Source organism: Fopius arisanus, unplaced genomic scaffold (genome assembly GCF_000806365.1).
Source record: "Fopius arisanus strain USDA-PBARC FA_bdor unplaced genomic scaffold, ASM80636v1 scaffold00072, whole genome shotgun sequence".
NCBI classification, from domain to species: domain Eukaryota; kingdom Metazoa; phylum Arthropoda; class Insecta; order Hymenoptera; family Braconidae; genus Fopius; species Fopius arisanus.
Genome location: NW_011887811.1, coordinates 142799 through 160406, shown reverse-complemented (window position 1 = coordinate 160406; position 17608 = coordinate 142799). Strand labels below are relative to the sequence as shown.

The following is a 17608-nucleotide window of genomic DNA, read 5'->3' as shown; positions in this document are numbered from 1 at the left end:
ATAAAATTATAAAATTATAAAATTATAAAATTATAAAATTATAAAATTATAAAATTATAAAATTATAAAATTATAAAATTATAAAATTATAAAATTATGATATGGTAATATTTCGACTTGTGACAGCTTTCGGTCTGATTAATTTCTTTAGGAGGTAGATGAAATTATTCGCTTTGTCTTGATAAATATTTTAATCCAACCGACTAGTTGATTATTCCGCATTAAAGCAGACAATGTACTTTAATGTTGGTGCTGTCACGGGTTAAATGAAGTTTAATGCTCGCAATATCTCAGTTATTTATTTGGCGAGTGTATTTACTGATCGTATGTACCAACTTTAATTTCCATTTAAATTCTCGAGTCTCGTAGTTATGGAATCATTAATTTATAACTGAAGATCATAAAACAATATTTCCTGTCTATGATTAAAAGAAATCAATGAGTTGTAAAAAATAATTACATATTAAATTAAATTCTGTATTAAATTCAAATTTCCATTAAAACACATGTAATGGAAAATTCAGATGACTATGACTGACGATTCCCAAAAATCGAAACAATTTTCCGGGTTTACACCGTTTTCCGTATGAACTGAATGAAGTCGATTTTTTATTCGTCAAGGCCAGTCGACGATTATACTTTAATACTCGTACCACAACGGCACGAGTACAGTTAATATTCGACCTCCACACGGGTAAATGAAGAGGTGGGAGGGTTGGAGGGTCTGGGAGTAGGAGAAGTTGAAGTTTAACAACGAACGGGCCAGACACGACACACAAACGCCAAATCGTTCAAGTACAGGAGAAGGTACACGAAAAACGGTCGATACTTTCATCGCGTTTCACCTCTGGATTCGACTGAAAAGGGCCCACCACCCACCCACCCCCCGCGACCTTAGCCTCCTTTATCTTCATTTTTTTGCCACTGGGTTTTTGGCCATCTGGTCCGTCGGGACCGCACGCGCATTTTACGATTGATCGTTTTTCGATAGTCGCGGTGTACACAGCCAGAAATTCAATTCCCCACCCAGGGTGACCTGGACTCCTGGAGAAATGAGGAAATTGGGGATTTCTAGGGGTACTCCGGCCTAGGGCCACACGATCAAACGGAAAATGAAAAAAAAAATCGGTTCAATTCCGCCGTTTGGGGAATTAAATATCATCATTTCTCAATAAATACATTAATTAATAAATAATGGAATTAAACCTTCGCACATTGCAATTCCACCCCCTCCCTTGAGGAGCTGGCATCGTTAATGAACTGAATATATTAATTTGGACAAGTATGCACGCAATTATAATACCGTGCGACCGAATTTTATTAAATACACAAATGAGATACATGGGGTCTCGTTGTTATGAAAATATTCCACTAATTTTGGGATGAATAAATACCCATGCATCAGCGGTGTACATTCACTCTGCGGATAAACCCCGTTGAAAGGATCCTAATGGTCCAGCAGAATCCGGTCGATCGATCCAATCCCTAAAACCCACATCTTCCAGTCACATCTGTGTTGGTCACACCGAATTTCGCTAACGACCTCACATTCAATCCCACCTAATTTCAATCTCAAGCATTAAAATTTTCTTGATACGTAAGTATTCCAATCGGCTGCCAATTAATTACGTTTGTCACTGAATTTCATACCGCTATTTGTAACGGAAATATTTACCAACGAAATATTCAGTTAATTTTTTTATCGCATTCTGGAATTCTCGATTCAATTCCATTGAATTTGAATCCAATTCCAATGAATTTTGTTTGCCTTAAAAATTTTCGGGAGTTTTCAATTGAAATTTAATTAAAATTGTAATTGTTTATTTAATTAGCGTGAATATTTTGCAATAGTTAGAGCTTTTGACAGCAGTTATGGCATCTTTGGTGATAGAATTTAGAGGCTTCAGTGGATATTTCAAGTGATTTTTTTAAGTCGTGAGAGATTGCGGGTGATTTCATAATTTTTTAATGGGTACACAGGTAAAGTGGATGAAAAGGCGACGCAATTACACGCGATAGCTTCGTTGAAGGTGTTGTTGGATGCAACGAGGCCTCAGAATGGTGCTGCAACGTCAACATCGGCGCATTACTCAGGGAGTGCCTCCAAGGAAACAGCTTTACAATTACAACAGGGGTCTCAAGGTACCACCACCACAACAACCACCACCACCACAGCTGGGACCACTGCCGGAATTCAAGAACTTCCAAATGGCGGAATCGCCTCAGGACTCGATGCCGGACTTGAATCGGTTCGTACTACTTCCTACTAATCCATTCCATTCTATTTTCATCCATAACTTATTCCCAGATTTTTCCAAAATTTTCTCGTTTCGATAAATATCAGACAATAAATAAAAAGACAAATTTAAAAAAAAAAAAATTTTGAAAAAAAATCCAATATCGAATGTTTTCCAAACTGAAATGATTAAATTAGAGGAAAAAATAAAAACACAGGAAAATGAAAAATTTTCACCGAAAATACTGTGCGATTAAAAATTAATTTGAAGTGAACTGATTTATTTTCCTGGATAAAATGAATTTGCATTGAATCGATCTCCCTGGAGACCTCAAAAGATAATGACATAATCGAAGAGTCTCTCGAAACCAACTGACGAATTAAATTTATCGATTTGTTGAAACAATCGAAGGGTGAAGAGGACGATCCACCAGAGGCACTGGACATGGCTTGGCCTAACACCGGAAAAAAACGTCTCACGTACATTCTAGTTGCGCCAATACTATTCCCCCTGTGGCTCACTCTGCCAGACACACGAACCCCGAGAGGTAACAATTAATATTATTGACAGGCAAATTATCCATTAATAGAATAATCACCCATTATTGACTGCTTACCCTCCATTTTCCACTATTACCCAATTTGCATCAGCCCAGTCGACACATTAATCCCCTGCAATTAACATTAACTATCACCACATCAAACCTCCAACTATACAATTATTGTTATTAATTAATAATCATATAAACAAGTATTTTTCAGTAGATGAGTGAATTAGTGACTGGGAATTATGATTACTGCATCGAGGTTTGGGGAATATTTATGTATTGCTATATTTTTTTGGATAATTTACAGGTAAAAAATTCTTCGCTGTAACATTCATCGGTTCCATCTTCTGGATAGCCGCGTATTCGTACCTGATGGTCTGGTGGGCAAATGTCGCTGGTGATACGATACAAATACCACCCGAAGTAATGGGTCTCACATTCCTCGCCGCTGGGACTAGTATTCCCGATTTAATAACCAGTGTTATTGTTGCAAGAAAGGGTTTTGGTGATATGGCAGTGTCGAGCTCCGTCGGCAGCAATATATTCGACGTTACTGTTGGGTGAGTAAATAATTTTCAGTAATGATTTATCGCTCAAGGAGCTGAAAAGTAGCCCACGAATAATTTATTGAAATCGAATTAATGGGTTTAGTTTTCGGGGGATAGATTCAATTCAGAAACTGAATTTACCCGGAGCTACAGAGAATTTATCCAGAATCATTAGAATTCCGATAAAAATTCAAGTACCGATTTAAAATCGAGGGGCGAGTCGAGATATTTTCCGGATATTCGCGAATTGAGGGTAATTTTAATAATAAATAAATGGGGTGTAGAATTGAAGAAAAAAATTGCCCTTAGGCTTCCGGTGCCGTGGCTGCTGTACGGTTTGATCTACGGCAAACCCGTCGAGGTGAACTCAGTGGGAATGGTGTGCAGCATCGCCATCCTCTTCTGCATGCTGCTCTTCGTTATTATGAGTATCGCATTCTTCAAGTGGCGAATGAACAGAGGCCTCGGATTCACCATGTTCCTTCTCTACTTCGTATTCGTCGCCGTATCGCTCATGTTCGAGTACGAAATACTCGTATGTCCTGTTTAGAAAACTATTAAAGATACCGAGGAACCCCCAGGAGCATTAAAATTCCCCGAAGGCCCCCCAAAATAAATTCAACAAAAAGTCGTTCTACTGAAAATCATGTAAATATGTATAAAACATCTCAAGAGAAAATCACTCGTGCTTTTTATCTAGTCGAGATACTGTCGATCTGTCGGAGAACGTCGGCCACTCGTTGAAATATATATATAAACATTGCTATATAAACGAGCATTATTCTATTTACTCGTTATCTGCTCTCGGTAAAAATTACGCCCTCGCTGAATTTGTTTCATCAGACGGATACATTGAGATCCTAAATGGGTCAGTGAGTTGTCCACTACTTTGTCATGGCTAAAGAATAATACATGAAACAAATAATAAAAAAAACAGTACGCATAAATGAAACAATAACAATTCTGTGTCACCTCGCGATGAGGGAAAAAAAACTTCAGAATGCGGTGGAGCACTCGAGTGTCATGGAAGTCGATATGTCACGTTTTACGTTTTTACGATTGTAAAACATGATTATAGAATATTATAGGTGATAAGGTAAAACATTTTTCGCAATTTTGTATAACAAAAATAATACTTACAAAAAAAAACACATGTGTAATCCAGTGAATTGGGGAAAATTGTTGTGTAGTTGATATTTGGGGGATGCGTTTAGGATTAGACTGGAGAGATTTTAAACGGGACGAATCGAATTCTGATCTCGAGTGTTCGACTATTTTTTTTCAATGAAAATGCGGTAATTTGTTGTTAATGTTGGCATTGGATATTGATTGAGACACTGGGGGGCCTAATTGTGGCCTACAGTATCCAAAAATTGAAATATATTATATCATAGTTAACACCCCCTCATATAGTTTATTATGAAAACTAGAGATTGTTCACGATTTTGAAATATTATGATGTTGCATTGTACTCAACAGTCATTCCATATTTTGACCTGGCGTTCTCAGATCGATTGTTAGGGTATAGATTGGAGGTATCCAATTGTTTTTTTACGGATGAAAAAACAAGTCATGAATTTATAACGACCCGAAGGAGATGAATAAATTCACCTTCGTACTATGTGTTGACCCCGGAATAGAATGATAAATCAGTTTTTCCGTGAAACAGATTCATCATTCTAACAGCTAAAAATACATAAATCAATGAACAACAGAATCACATGAAAAACTTTCACTCAAAAGAAACTTTCTCGATGATAGATACCATGAAATTCACTGACTAAAATTGGAATATCAGTGAAATTTACCTCGACGTTGGAATAAAAATGGCAATTTCCCCAATAAAATGGTAATAATCACTGGTAATTTCAGGGATAAATGGAGATGTGAGAAAAATTCCCTAGGCATTTTTTTTAACATCAAGAAACTGCTCTCGGTGTTATTACGAGTGACTAGAGACTGGCGTTCCTCGGTGTCGTAGTTACCTAGGTGTAAAAAATCTATATATATACATAATTTATGGATTAATATGTTGAAGAATATTAGTAAATTATGCACAATACGATCTTCCCGAAGTATATCCGCGAGAGACGTTATGAGAGTGGCAACGCCCTGATAAAGAAAACATGATGAAAAAATGATAAAAAATATGAATAAATAAAACAAGATATCATAGAGCTTAGACACTAGGGGGGAAATGAAAAATTTTCAAATTGAGGGGTTGGGAGAAGAGTGAGATAAGCGATGAATAATTAATGAATATATATCGTGGGATATATATTTATTTATACATCGATAAATATATAAAAACAGCCGACGTGACTGCTGCTCGGGTTTCGTGTCTCTCGTTGCGTGACCTTTACCCCTCAACCCCTTCAATCTCTTCAACCCCCTCACCACCTCATACTACACCCACCCTTTTATTCACATTTGATAAATTACAGTCCTCTTAAATATTATTCTCATTTCATCGTATGAATTCCGGACCGAATAATACATTTTTTAAAGAGTAATGATTAGAGTAATGAAGACACGAGATACGAGCGACAATTATTTTGGCTGGTGATTGTACCAAGGGGTCTGCAATTGCAATTTTCAGTGGCAGTGATGATTTCCGGGGGTTTCTCTTTTTTCTGGGGAATTTCATTGGAATTTCGGGATTTCCGTTTCCCTGATGTTTCTTCGAATTTCAGTTCTTAGAAGTTTTTATTATGTTTTAGGTACGCGGGAATTTTCAGAGGTCGGCGATTGGATGTTAAAAGTTTTATGTGAAAATCGATGGATGGTATTATGGTTCAATTATTCTGTGAAAATTGTTGACGCCTGGATGGGGTAATGGATAATCGGGTCATACGGGTTTTTTTTTTTTTTGATGGAGTTTGGAGATATTTTAAAATTTTGAATGAATGGTGGAGTGATTATTATGATTATTTCCACGTAATTTCCAGTTTCTTGCCCCTTGGTCTGTACTCAAGTATTTTGTCATTGAATATTGAATGGTGGTGATGTTTTGAACGGATTTTTCAGATGACGATTTTTTCTGAATTTTGTTGATGAGGAAGTTGTGACAATTTGAGGAATGTTGAATTATTCAATTAAATATAGGATGAAAAATCTGGAGTTGAGCTCAAATGTTAAGAGTTACAAAATTCCATTGACACTTTTCATCATTAACCGCAGGGTTAAAAAAAATAATTACCAAAAATTGAAACTCTTCCCCAGCAATTCTGCAAATTCGGAAAATTCAGTAAATAAATCTGCAGGATATAATTTCGATTATCAAAGAAAATGATCCCTCAATTACCTTAATGATTCAACTGATTAATTAAATAAACGAATTTTTCCCATCGTAATTTTTCCGCATTGATATCCAATTTTCTGCGCGAAATGATTTTCGATATTAATGCAAAATTCTTCTAAAAATCGGATAAAATTGATGAGCTGATGGTTAATGATGAAAAATGTCAACAACATGGTGACGAAATGAAGAAAAAATAATATATCTGTCGTAATATAAATGACAAGGCATGAACGCACATATCAGAGAAAGAGACATTTACATTTAGATATCATTAGTGATCGGATGAAAGCGGTATTAGATTAGAAATCGTAAGATTTAAAATAGTTGATAAAAATGATGAAAAGAGCGTTAAAGTTTCCAAGATTACGAAATAATTACGATTAAGATTTAATCAAATGAAAATTGATAGCGTCAGCGTAACGGGACGAATCGCTATCCAAATATAGAAAATACCAATTATCATTAATCGATAGTTAGGACGATTGATAATGTACGATTTCTTCGCGGAATTATTCGGAGGAAGACGATAACCGCAATTGGTTGAGTTTGTGTTTAAACAATTTACATTGCATTTACATCTAGGGTTTTTCCCCCCCGTCCACCGCCGTTATTGATGATGATGTACATGAGGAGATGAACGAATAGCTGATGACACCCTCGAGGACAACAAAATCAAGTTGAATAGGTAAAATAAAATAGGCATTATAGGACGACAAGTTAAATAGTCTACGAATGTTGATACAGGTCCAGTTGTGTTTGATTGTTCCATTAATAGTGAACGAACCAACGAAGAAACATAAATAATTATTACAACTTCATTCAGACCTTTTATTTTTTTATTGCTTTCACATTGATTATTCATTACTACTGTCGTTTTTGTAATTAGAATTCTTGGAGTGATAATTTTGCCATCTTTTATTAATCCAGCGATGATTTTTTTAGTGAAAATGTCAGTGGAAATTCGAGTATTAATTTATCTCGGTATGGTCTCTGGTTTTTTTTTTTTTTTGAAGAATTCGAGGGGTGGGGCTGTTTCGTTTTTCGTTGAGATAAAAATTTGTCTGTCCTGCTTTCACGTTTCAACGTCGCCAAGTTTTCGAGCCGAGAATTGTTCTAGAATTCAGAACAATAGTCTTCATTTGAGAATAATACTTTTCTCTGGGAGAGTGGGGTGGAAAAGACATTCTCAAATCCGTGAGATAAAAAATCCGGGGGAATTGACTTCGGTGGGTATTCTGAAGGTGAAAAAATTCTGGAAGCTGTCACTGACATTCATCTTTTTTTCATTGAAAAATTCTCCACTGACGGTTGAAATATCGTGGAATGTACTGAGAAGTTGTGACGTACAGTGGAAACTACAAAGGGAATTTCATTGGGAATCGAATGGTGTTTAAGGTGTGTCACATCAACTCATCGTCAATCATTCGATTCGATTTTGATTGAAAAATATTGGGATTAAAAGATTCCCAAGATTTCAGAGAACCAGAATATTTTTCAGGGAAGGGAATTTTTCGATAATGAATTAGCGTCCCTTTTTTGAAAGTCAGAGGAATTTTCTAATTCCATTTTCACAGAATAATTGAACGAAAATTCACGATTCCTGTGACATCATGGGTTTTCAATGAACAAATTCCTGAAAATTCGAGTTCGATTCATTAAATCCCGTCATCTTCTAATTATAAACAATGAAGTCTCTTCCGCCCCACCCCAAAAATTTTTGAATTATTTTTCAACCAACGACCAGTGGTTTCGCGGGGTAAATAAAATGGGCAATTTAATCCTTGGGGTTTCGATTCACGGAGACGACCATAAAATCCCGACAAATTAATCGACAATTAATAAAATCGATAAGCTACGAATTACGGCCATTGAACAATTTAATTCTTAGAGGGGAATTATTTAAACGACACAAACTTCGCCACTACCAGAAGAAAATAGAATGAATCGAAATTTCGCGTACGCAAAGGCATTTCGCTTTCGGAGTCAGTATCGAATTTAGCGATTAAATCGATATTCGCGTATTCTCGATAGTTGTCACGATAAAATGAAAGAGAGCATTGAACTCACCCCGAAAATCACGGGAATGCAAATATTCATTGAAAATTTATTAACAATTGTAGCTTCAATTAACCAATCGCACATTATGTGAGTAATTCGTGATAAATTTGACGTCTAAATACATTTTCATCGTAGGAAAAAGGAAAATTGAAGAAAACTCAAAGAACAAAAAACATTAAGACTGGGCTTTGATCATCCGGCAATGCCATCGTCGCTGTTGATAAGTGCAATAACTAAAAAACGGTAGACGATAAGTTATTTAGATTATTTATTAAGTATTAACAGCCAATTGTGCTGCCTGCTTACCTCTCAATTCCCCATTGGTTGATTTACATTTTTTTTTCCTTCCCCGGAGAAAAATTAGTGACAAAATTTGCCCCGACGTCATGATAAATTTTTTCATTCGTGCAATTTTTACTCCGTTGTTGTGAAAATTAATTGAACAAATTACAATACCTCTTCGAAATTTTTACTGAACAACATCTCATTTTCCAACGTCAGGCTGAATTTTGTAATAAATTTTTCTCCACGTTGACTCGATTCAACTAGAGGCCCTAGAAACGATAAAAACCAAAACGAACAAAAACTAAAACGACTGACATCGTTTTGAATGCATATTTGTACAAATAAAAAAAAAACAAAAAATCGCTATACAGGAACAATAACAATGATGCATTTCAAAATTAGCGTACGATTTTTTTAACTCGTTAATTACACGACCGTGGTTTAGTAAGAAGATGGTCAATGATTGCCGCTGTTCGATGATTAAAAAAAATTAAAATATTGAAATAAATGATGATATCGACGAGCTGGGCACCCAACACCACCGAGTCACATGAAATTATAACGAACACCTGAGTAATGATAAACAATTGGCAATGAAGTAACGCGTATAATTTATGATACTGGCCCCACAGCGATGATTTGAAACCCGTGCTTAGACACCGATCAAAAGTAACCACCAAAATCCCAAAAAATGTAAAGAAAATAACGAGAAAAAACAGCAAAAAAAAAAAAACTGAATAAAACAAACTTAACATTTATTATATCCTTATATACAAAATTTTTACGGCATATACGAAATACGAGTAGAGCAGTATAAAATTTTAAATACATGCGTAGGTTAATCGTTGTTGTCTACCATAAATAGTATAGTATATACATGTATAGATGAATCCCTTAGGTAATAAGGGACGAAAGCAGGCGATGAGATGAACAATTCAATGATGAAAAACCATTAATTAGATAAGAGGAGCGAGTGAGCGAGCGTGCGACTAGTTGATGCGTGAGAATTTATCAGAGTATTAATGATATATCAATCGATAAAAGTTTAATCAATCGATGATAAATGTTGAATAAATTGAAGCAACAGACGATGAACTGTAGAAACTACCCCGAAAATGTATTATACATATATACAGATATATCAAATATATTCACATATACATATGCATATGTTGTTCTGTACATATCCGTATGTGTATATATGTATATACATATCGATCATAAATTGATAATGAGGTATAAATAATACGAGCTGTGAATACGTGATGTTCACACTTGATTAGCTAAATAAAATGGCTTTGCTTGCGATCGCCTGGAAAATATTAAATATAAATAGGACGGAAAGATTATGAGAATGAATTAGGGGAATACCAATGATTCCGGCGTTCGAGACGTGCTCATTATAACGCCTGACAACAAATGATAAATAAATATATTTGAGATAAAGGAAAATAAAGTAACCGTGTTATGTAGGCAATGTCTTATGCTAAGCACGGTTCCTCATGTTACATGTTGAATTATAAAAAAAAAAAAACAATTGATTAAATAATGAGAAAAAAATATATATAAAGTCCGTAATTTTTTGGTCCGTTACTGCAAATTGTTTGAGATTATTATACACAAGGGAAATCATACATTAATCACGTACATATAGGTATAAAAAATTACTATTGAATATGTTATATACTTGCCAACTTAAACGACGAGATGATGAATAATAATAATAATAATCATTATGGAAAAGCGTAGTCCAAAATTTTATGCCTCGCTTTTTAGTGTGAACGAGGGGAAAAAAATAAAGATGAGGCTTTAAACGACCGAAGCTGACTGTTATGTTTGTACGTGCCCTCATATCAAATAAAAAATATAGATCTGTCCCTCCAGTTATCTGCTATGTGCAACTCCATTATGAAAACAGCGTCCTTTTATTTCTTTCGCTAATTAACAAAAAATTATGGGCCAGAGGTGTGACGTAAATTGTAACAATATTTAATGAACATATTTTGTGTGCTTCGTGCATGTTTTTATAGGTGAAAATTTTTAATTGTCAAATGAGAATTTTGTACGATAGCCTTTTTTACTTTTATTAATTTTCCCTCCGATTGATTGTTCATTAATTGTACCCATACGTCAGCTGCACATCATCGGTCATGAAATGAGACAAATACCATCAAAAATGGAGATGATTAATCGAAGAGTTTCTTGCACTAAAGTATTTTGAATACAACTACTCTGTTAAGCGGCTGATAAAACAACAGATTCACTATATGAAGAAAAACTTGTATTAACGCAAATCACTCATGTTCTGGTAATGCCTGTGGTGGATGATGATTTTTGTTTTTGAAAAATTTCGACTATTCATGTTACGCTTTCTCACCTGGTTTCTACTCAATTAATAGAACAGATCGACGAATTAACGATTTTAAAATGCTGTAGAAAAGGTGCGCAGGGAAGCAATTGGTAGATCCAATTGCTAAAAACCTAGGGGTGCTATCCTAGAAGTTATTGCATTACTGATAAGAGATTAAGAAATGAAAACATTGAGTGACGAATAAAAAGAGCCACGACTAGTACCAAAACGACTTTCGCTTCCATTCTCCCTCTTCTCCACAAATAATCTATCTTAATGCTGTATTTATACTCTACTATTGAATTCATTTTTTGCTTAACCGAATCGCCAGAATAATTATCGGATTTTTCAACCAAACGGGAAATTGAGATAATACAATAAAATGAAATGTAAAAACTTGAGGAAGGGCACTGGGTCATGAACGTTGATCATCCAACTATTTTAATTTCCCTTTGAAGTTTATGATTGAATACCTCCCCCTCCTAGGCACATCTTTGTACAAACGAGAATAAATAAAGAGAAAATACATACGAGAATGAATTTTTAAACGATAACTACTCATTCTTGTCGAGTAGATGCCTGTGCATGACCGGTCAATAAAAATCCAACTCCAGTGACTACTTTGGGAAATAAAAATGATGATAATAATAGGAATAACACAAAAAGGAGTTGAATCTTTCGACGATGAAAAAAAAAAATAAATGGAGAAATGAGAAAACCCAATGTCGAGAATACACTCCAATATGCCACACGCAAGAGTCGGGTTGATGGGCCCTATCGATTATTGCCGATTACGTATATCTATGCATTATTTCGTACCAAGTACAGCTAGAAATATCCGAGTAAATTTCTCATCGTAGCAAGAGTGATGAAAAAGAATTAAATAAATTAAAAAAAAAAATAGAGGATACCTCGAATTAACAGATAACGACTAAATAATATTTGAGTGAGAGCAGTGGAGGGCTTGTGTGGTGTGTTTTCAGACCATCCTCTCTCCCCCAATTTAATCCTCCTCCCTTCGTCTTCTTTCTCTCCACCAGCCTAACAATGATTAATGAATTAAGTAATTGAATAATGAAGAAAAAAAAAACATGAAAGAACATATTGTAATCTATTGTAGATTGTTGTAGATAAATTATACGGTTTGACCGTAAATTGTTACTTTTTGTCGACAATATAAAATACACAGATATATAAGATTAAATCGTCTTATTATTTACAGCTCATGCCTGAGTACAGTTCAAGATCGTTTCTATTACAACGTCATTACTTGAAATTCTTCGAAAATTATAACAATTTATTTCAGCTGTCGAGTGGTAAATAATTTCAGAACACTGGATAATCATTCAACACCTGCCAGGTAAGTCGAACTCAACGGTTTATTAAAGATTTAATTTTTTTTTCATAAATAAACCAATGGTTATGGAAATAAATGGATAATTGCGAAAATATTAAATCCAGCACCATCTCGTTACTGGATGATTTTATTCAAATGAAAAATACTTGGAATTCATTGTGTCGCATTGGGCATTGTTGGTGATCCGACGACGTCAATAATATCCACCTTCGCCTCGGGTTCACTCTTGGGTAAAAGGGCAGGCGGTATTGTCAGGGTCTGAAACAATCGATTCACCAATGAATTACGTAAACCATTAATTACCAGACAGCTCCATAGTTCTCAGGTATTAAATTACCTTTCCAGGAGCGAGACCCTCGTACTGATGACGCAACGACTGCAACTCATAATCACAAGTAGCGAGGGCACCTCTCAACTCGTAATGAAGTACAATGTCACTCCGCAGATCATTAAATTGCTGGCAAATTTGTTCGGTGGGAGGTGGATTGAGCTCAATCTGGAGTTCATTGAGCATCTGCTCGATTCCCTTCATCTTCTTCTGGCCAAGACTGCTTGGCAATTTAATTCGCTGAGATCGTAGGCTCACACCGCTATTTTTAAAATCGGGAAATTTTATTCCCGCTGACTCGACCACCTGGAGCTTCTGGGTGTACGCGGCATCCGATTTATTTGGCCTGTTTCGAGAGGTTGTTGTATTTTTCTTCACAGCCTTTTTCTCGCTCTTCCTGGGATCCGCCTGGTGATCAGCGGCTGTTATCAGCTTCTGCAGATCTTGCGTTTTACGATCTCGCTCTTTCTTTCGCTGTTCGATCTTACGCAATTCTGTGAGCAACGTTTGCTCCTCTTCTACTTGCTCTGGGGTTCGCTCGAAGAGCTTTTTCAATTGCTCTTTGCGGCGTTTCTCGTGTTCAGCGTCGAAACTATAAATTTTATCACTGTGAGATTTTGCTTTTGTCAGGGCCCCGCAAACCTGGTAATACCTGGAATTAAAATGAAATGTGATCCATTTAAAAAATCCATTCATTTCCATTTCATTTAAACGAACTGAACGAAGATTTTTTATCCAGCATTTTTTACAGATATCAAAAAGTACTTTATTGTTCATGTAATAATCTGCAAATAACGGTTGAAATCAGATACTTTTTCCCGCTGCATTGCGGGGATAAATTCAATAGAAGGAAATTTTTAGAATTGGGTAATGCACAGCGGTTGCACCCAACCCAGGAATTACACGAGTAAAAAGAAATTCAATAAGAGATAAGAAATGGAAAAATAAATGGATTGTTTACATCTACCTCTCGAACAGAGAAGGCAGCAATAAAAATAAATTGGATGAAAGCTGGGAGTTATAAAATTATTGATGAACCAGGGACATCCAAAACCATTTATTTCAGTGATATCATTCATTCGTTTTATTATTCATATACCTCGGCTTTTCTCGTTTCTAATTAAATTGGAGGGTAAAATAAACCAATGAATTAGCAATCAATAATCAATAAAATTATAATTGACACGCTGTAGACAATAAAAAACCGTCACCCTGCGGTTTTTTTTTTAAATCAATCAATGCCCACTAAAAAATCACGGGAATTTTTTTTTTCTCTCCAGAAAAATCGTAATTACCTCTCCTTCAAGTCCTCAACAGTTCTAGCAGTGAATTTAGAAGTGTCCCACCTATCCTGAATGATGATGAACCTCAAATCAAACCTTCTGCACAGGTCAAACAGATGATCAGTTTCAGCTCTTGTCCAGCCACTGCTCACCAAGTGCTGGACATATTCAGCGTTCGAATAATTGGGAACAGGAACTTTTTTATTGAATTTAGCGAAGGGATATTCTTTTCCAGCATCAGCGACTCGTCTCCAGTGATGAAAAACAGCTCCATCAGTTCTCGCAGGATTTGTAAATGGTGTCCACTTCCAATTTCTCACCTTTTTCATCCCCAGCTTTGCCCTCACCTGTTTGTACCCCTTTCCAGTATCAGTAGGAAAGAGAGGTGGTACATCAGTATTATCTTTACACAAAAGTGCAAAGACCTCTCTGTGCATTCCCTCCGGACGTTTTGGCACTTTATTTTGATAATCATATTTACGTTTTGTCTTCTTGTCGTTTCCAAATATTGACTCACGAGTTAATTCTGTAGCTGCTGGACCCTCGATATCCAGAATATCACGAACGTCAGACGACATTTTAATTTATTTAATCAATCCTCAAATATCAATTAACGTTTACGATTTTGACAGTAGAAAATTGAATTTTATTGTTCATTTAGAGTTAATGGTTTTATCACAAAATTAATGATTTCTCATCAATTGACGTTCCGTCGATAGCTCGAGAATTGATGAGATCCTGTTATTGTTGTATTTGGGGAGAATTCGTCGGGATTCAGTTGTTCAATAATAATTCACTGAAAATCACAACTTAGGTAATAATTTGAGGATTTTTTTTAGGTTAACTTCACTGTTTGGAGAATTTTCAGGTTGATAATGCAGGAATTATTCTGGTGTCATCTGGGGAATAAACGAGGAACCTTGAAGGGCCCAGGCTGCCCAGGCAGAGAGGATTGACTAAAGTAGAGGCTCAGTTCTGGGGAAGTTGATATATTTGTTTTTCGCGTTATTACCCCAACACTGGAAACACCATCTCACTTGATTATTTCAGAAAAATAATGTAAAATAAATATCGTCAAATGCATGATCAAACTTTCATTCGGTATTACACAATTTAATCATTATTAAACAAGTAACTTAATATTAATTATAAGTTGTGAAATTCGGTGATTGGCAATAAAAATAGTGATGGATAACATAGGTTAATCGATCAATGTCGTTTTCTTTTATCATCTCTTCTATGCTCTTTCTCATCCTTCCTTTTAGAGCTCGACGACGACGTAGCCCCTGCACTAGCGGCAGTTCCACTAGCCCTCTTGGCCTGTTTCAAAAACTGATCCAACCCGAAAGGATCCTCTTCATCCTTTTCAAACTGCACAGGTCCCGATCTAGTGGCACTTCTATCCGTTCCCGAGAATTCCTTATCAGGTACGAATCGATTTGTTTTCACCAATTTCTCCAAATCATCGCCATAATTGTCTTTATCAATGTTTTTACCAGGTCGATAGATATGGGAACCCAAAGAATTTGAGTCCCTCCAGGGCTTATCATAAATATTGTACTCATCGTCATGCCCATAGCCGCTATCCATTCCCTTGGAAGTGTTGAATAATCTTTGATCGAACTGAGCATCTCCAGTGGACACACTCTTGGCAGGCATTCCCAGAGCGATTTGTTCAGAAATATCTCGTTCTCGTTCTCGCTGAAGTCTCGATCGCTTGTCAGGTGCAGCCCTTGCTAGATTTCTTTCTCGTGCTCTATCCTTATGCCTTTCATTTCTCAATTGGTCCCTCTCCCTCAACTCCTCAGCCTTGTCCAGTGCAGCAGCAGACTTCAACCCCGCCCTTTCCTCTCTGGCTTTCTGTGCCAACTGTCTCAGATGATCTTCCTTTTTTTCTTTATCCTTCTGAGCGAGTTTTTTCTCCAATTGAGCACGAGCCTCCACAGCCTCCCTGGCCTTTCTATCAGCAATGTACAGGGCCTCTGCCAATTTAGCAAAATTCTCATTGATATGTACTTGCTGAAGACCTCGACCATCAGCCGCCAAACGCTTGTCCAAGGGAATCGTGTAACCCTTTGCGTTCTTCCAGTTGCTGATGCAGGGTGGAATTTTCCATTCTTTTTGTTCTTTAACGGTAACTTTCCTCGTGGGGGAATGCATCACTGGAGCTGGAGGTGAGGGAGGACCTCGGGGTATTTTCTTATTTATTTTGAATTTTGGAGGCTCTATGGGATCTACCTGAGCCTCCACCATTCGTATGACTCTCTGTTTGGCCCCGGAATTGAAAGATTGTCCCTGTTGAGAGGGAGTGTAACGAATGTACTGGGCTGGACCTAATTTTTCTGCACAGCGAACTGGCATCGCAGCAGCTATTTTCGATTGTGTGATTTTCTCGAGAGCCTTACGAGTGCGTTCAGTGATCTCTGCAATTTCTTCTTCGTCTGGACGCTGGAGAGATGGATCATTTTCAGAGGCAATCTCCGAGGGAAGAAGGTCACTCAGCTTACTATAGACCACTTTATCTTTGGCATGGCCTTGACGAGCTATCATATCGTATTTAACTTTCCCCTGGGCATCAAGTTGCACTGCTAATGCGTTGCTGGAGGACTCTTTACCCTTCATACCCATACCCAGAGGATACTGTGCCACCTGGATTTCAGGGAAGGCGCCTCCGTCCCCGAAATCCTAAATACAGAAGAGAAAGTGTAATGGGCGAAAAATGAGGCATTCGTGAGTATTAAAATTTTTAATTAGACCAAGATCGAAGAATTCTCCGCGCTAATTCGAAAAATCAGTGTTAAAAAATATTTTCATTATGGAATTTTGGAATTGTTACCTCGGGTATGCGGGGCACCCAGCCTTTACGTTGTCCATAAGGTGGGGCTGTTACTACTGCCTTGACAAGAGCTGATACTGGCCTCTGTCGAAGTTTTTGCTCCCGAGCTTCATCCTCGCGATCCCAAACAACCTGACTCGGTGCAGGAAGGAGGCTAAACAAAAAATAGATAACATTTCGGAAAACTTGCTGACCGTTAACATTTATTATAAAGGCCAAACATAACCCCTGCAATGAAGAACATTTATTCGAGATGATCAGAGTTGAATTATTCAACTTTTCAGAGGAATTATTGAATGGGATTGAAGCTGTATGAATTGTGATCTAACAATGAGAGAGACAAATAATTATTATTATTAAATAAGTGAACTAACCTGGTTAAAGACATTTTGTTGATGTGAGATGCCATCAAGCCCAGCTAACACTCGATCACGATGGCACACGAAAAAACGCCTCTTGACGTTACGCTTGAATCAAT

General features: G+C 36.6%; 3 protein-coding genes and 1 long non-coding RNA gene across 6 annotated transcripts in view; 2 read left to right on the top strand and 2 right to left on the bottom strand.

Annotated features, from left to right (window-relative positions):
* The window catches only part of Nckx30C (solute carrier family 24 member Nckx30C), a 23743-nt gene extending 11213 nt beyond the window's left edge, over positions 1 to 12530 (top strand). For all 3 annotated transcript variants that reach the window (XM_011310054.1, XM_011310053.1, XM_011310051.1), the window contains 4 exons: positions 1981 to 2249; positions 2649 to 2784; positions 3092 to 3344; positions 3642 to 12530. In XM_011310054.1, coding sequence (XP_011308356.1) covers positions 1981 to 2249; positions 2649 to 2784; positions 3092 to 3344; positions 3642 to 3882 — 899 coding nt within the window. In that variant the 3' untranslated portion in view covers positions 3883 to 12530. The remainder of the gene's footprint in view (positions 1 to 1980; positions 2250 to 2648; positions 2785 to 3091; positions 3345 to 3641) is intronic.
* DMAP1 (DNA methyltransferase 1 associated protein 1) lies at positions 7628 to 15148 on the bottom strand. The gene is made up of 3 exons (XM_011310055.1): positions 14307 to 15148; positions 13021 to 13663; positions 7628 to 12941 (listed from the first exon to the last, which is right to left on the bottom strand). The coding sequence occupies exons 1-3, from the start codon at positions 14870 to 14872 to the stop codon at positions 12837 to 12839; spliced, it is 1314 nt and encodes a 437-aa protein (XP_011308357.1). The 5' UTR covers positions 14873 to 15148; the 3' UTR covers positions 7628 to 12836.
* On the top strand, positions 15032 to 15499 carry LOC105269646 (uncharacterized). The gene is made up of 2 exons (XR_892459.1): positions 15032 to 15108; positions 15163 to 15499. It is a non-coding gene; the product is annotated as an uncharacterized lncRNA (long non-coding RNA).
* Bx42 (Puff-specific protein Bx42) lies at positions 15387 to 17608 on the bottom strand. Its single transcript, XM_011310056.1, has 3 exons — positions 17505 to 17608; positions 17131 to 17284; positions 15387 to 16979 (listed from the first exon to the last, which is right to left on the bottom strand). The coding sequence occupies exons 1-3, from the start codon at positions 17537 to 17539 to the stop codon at positions 15504 to 15506; spliced, it is 1665 nt and encodes a 554-aa protein (XP_011308358.1). The 5' UTR covers positions 17540 to 17608; the 3' UTR covers positions 15387 to 15503.

Bases quoted from the DNA above. Each gene is read 5' to 3' on its own strand.
- Bx42 (XM_011310056.1), bottom strand. From the start codon at position 17,539: ATGGCATCTCACATCAACAAAATGTCTTTAACCAG. The intron at 17,285-17,504 runs GTTAGTTCACTT...TTTTTTGTTTAG, and splicing joins AACAAAATGTCTTTAACCAG to CCTCCTTCCTGCACCGAGTC. The intron at 16,980-17,130 runs GTAACAATTCCA...TTCTGTATTTAG, and splicing joins GGGTGCCCCGCATACCCGAG to GATTTCGGGGACGGAGGCGC.
- DMAP1 (XM_011310055.1), bottom strand. From the start codon at position 14,872: ATGTCGTCTGACGTTCGTGATATTCTGGATATCGAGGGTCCAGCAGCT. The intron at 13,664-14,306 runs GTAATTACGATT...TTTTAATTCCAG, and splicing joins GTTGAGGACTTGAAGGAGAG to GTATTACCAGGTTTGCGGGG. The intron at 12,942-13,020 runs GTAATTTAATAC...CGATTGTTTCAG, and splicing joins AGGGTCTCGCTCCTGGAAAG to ACCCTGACAATACCGCCTGC.